We start from the raw sequence: 2,668 nt of genomic DNA on the forward strand, positions 1-2,668 counted from the left end.
CTTGTCTAGTCTCAATTTCACCCGCTCTTTAACTAAATTTGCAATTGCAGATTCAGCTTCAAAATGTGGCACCTCCCTTATAATTTCCTTTCCACCATCATCACTATCAACAAAATCTACATCTACAATATGTACAACAATTTGTACAAGATCTTTTTCTAACTTATGTGCAACTCTTAATACTTGCATTGCATCTGGGGTTAATTTGGTAAGTCTTAAAATGAATTGTTTTAATTTGTTTCCACAACAAACATGAAGAGTGGTAGACACATAAACGTTCGGTAGTAGTGGCACTAATGTTGGTTATTCTATATCACTTATGCTATTTAAGTGTAATGGGGATAATATGTTGATCAATGTCACTTTGACAATTATTGAACAAATCGGTATGGTGTGGAGTGCACATTTGTTTAATTTTGTGTTTGTTGAAAGTATACTACTATTTAGGGGTGAAGCCCCTAAACTAATGGGGGTCTGGGGATAGTGCCCCTGGGAGCGGAGTGTAAGGGGCGGCAGCCCTGGCACACAAGGGAAGAGCCCCTGGCTGGGGTCGAAATCCGTATTTTTGGTAAATATACCCGGTTTTGTGATCTATATTATAGACCCGAATTTAAGTTGGTTTATGATGTATAGACAGTTTTAGGACATAAAACTGTCATGTGGCAGTTTTAAGACTGGAAAATTTTCTGGTTATATGATCATATCTGAGATCTGTTGTTGGTACACTTCTTCTTCATAACATCTTGAACATTCTCTCTTTTGTTTTCTCAATTCCGATTCTTATCGGAATAAAGATTGGGAGTACCACCTAAATACTTTAATCTGAAAATGAAAACCATAATTCTCAGAATTTCCAAGCCTTTTCTATACTCCAATTCTTACAAAGATTAAAGTATTTATGTGATCATGGCAAGTGGTGATTGTGTGAAGGAAATGACAAGTTTGAAAAACTGAACAAGTTTGAAGGGAAAGATTTTCGTAGATGGCAGAAGAAGATGAAGTTTCTCCTTACCACTCTAAAAGGGGTGTATGTTTTTAGTACACCCATGCCAATCTTACCAGAATCTGTTGAAGATGAACCTGTGGAGGCAACAAGAAGAACATCAAAGTGGGAAAATGATGATTACATATGTCATGGTCATATTCTCAATGGTATGTCTGGCTTTCTTTTTGATATCTCTCAAAATTTCGAATCTGCAAAAGAAACGTGGGATTCTCTTGAATCCAATTACATGGCAGAAGATGCTTCTAGTAAGAAGTTTCTTGTTAGTAACATTATGGGTTACACGATGATTGACTCCAGGCCTGTTATGGAACAATTCCATGAAATGTTAAGGATTCTAGGACAGTTTGTTCAACACAGTTTGAAAATGGATGAAGCCATTTTTGTAGCTGTGATCATTGACAAACTACCACCTTCCTGGAAGGATTTTAAACACAATCTGAAACATAACAAAGTGGAATTGACTTTGACTTAACTTGGAAGCCATTTAAGGATTGAAGATTCCATAAAGACTCAAGAACTTGACAACAATCCTAAAGGGAAGAACCAAGTTGGTTCCTCTTCTGTGAACATGGTGGAAGGAGAAAGTTCAAAGAATTCCAAGAAGTCTAATGGAAAAAGGAAGTTTAAAGGAAAGGACGAAAAGTCTTCCAACAAGAAGGCTAAGTTGGTTTGTTAGATTTGTAAAAAACCGGGTCACTTCAAGAAAGAATGTTGTCTTCGCAAAGTGAACAATGATAGTACTGGACCAAGTGGGTCCAAGGATCTAGAAAAGCAACAAGGTCAGATTTATGTTTCCATGCAGAATTCTAAATATGTTCATAATTATATTTTTGTGATTTCTGAATCATTTTATGTGCAGGATGATGATGTTGCATGGTGGATTGATTCAGGAGCAACAAGCCATATATGTAAGGATCTTCCTTGGTTCAAGGGATGTCAACCAATTGAAAATGGATTTGTGGTGAAAATGTGAAATGTAGCAACTAAACCAATCCAGGTTTAGGACCTGTTTTACTTTACTTTATTTCTGGAAAGTGTTTGTGTCTAAACAATGTTTTATATGTACCAGGGATTCGAAAGAATCTTGTGTCTGAAATTATTTTAAATAATTGTGGTTACAAACAAGTATTAGAAAGTGACAAGTATATCTTGTCAAGACATGGTTCTTTTATGGGAATTGGATATTTATGCAATGGAATGAGTAGACTTAATACTAATTATCCTTTTATTGATAATTCTGTTTGCATGGCTTCTACTAGTACTAGCAATAATTTTAATAAATCTGAATTATGGCATGCTAGACTAGGACACATTCATTATAAGAGATTAAAAGACATGTCTAAAATGAGTTTAATTCCTGCTTTTGATATGCAAAGTAATGGAAAATGTAAAACATGCATGCTATTAATATCACTAGACAACCTTTCAAAGATGTTAGGGAAAGCAAGGTGTTGGATCTTATGCATAGTGATTTATGTGATTTCCATGCAACACCTTTCTTAGAAACAAAAAGTATGTTGTTACTTTTATTGATGATGTACCTAGATATTTTTATGCCTATTTGCTACATTCTAAGGCTAAAGCACTTGATAAATTTAAAATTTATAAACAACAAGTTGAGATTCATAAAAATGAAATAATAAAAGTCTTGTGTACTGATAG

The 2,668-nt window shown here is 34.7% G+C and overlaps 1 protein-coding gene across 1 annotated transcript; it reads left to right on the top strand.

Moving 5' to 3' along the window:
• The first annotated feature begins 346 nt into the window (after nt 1-346).
• LOC145055456 (uncharacterized) lies at nt 347-1,478 on the top strand. Its single transcript, XM_079003793.1, has 2 exons — nt 347-431; nt 931-1,478. The coding sequence occupies exons 1-2, from the start codon at nt 347-349 to the stop codon at nt 1,476-1,478; spliced, it is 633 nt and encodes a 210-aa protein (XP_078859919.1).
• The last annotated feature ends 1,190 nt before the right edge of the window (nt 1,479-2,668 follow it).

This window comes from Lactuca serriola, chromosome 1 (genome assembly GCF_051521515.1).
Source record: "Lactuca serriola cultivar US96UC23 chromosome 1, Lser_US96UC23_V15, whole genome shotgun sequence".
Lineage (NCBI taxonomy): Eukaryota > Viridiplantae > Streptophyta > Magnoliopsida > Asterales > Asteraceae > Lactuca > Lactuca serriola.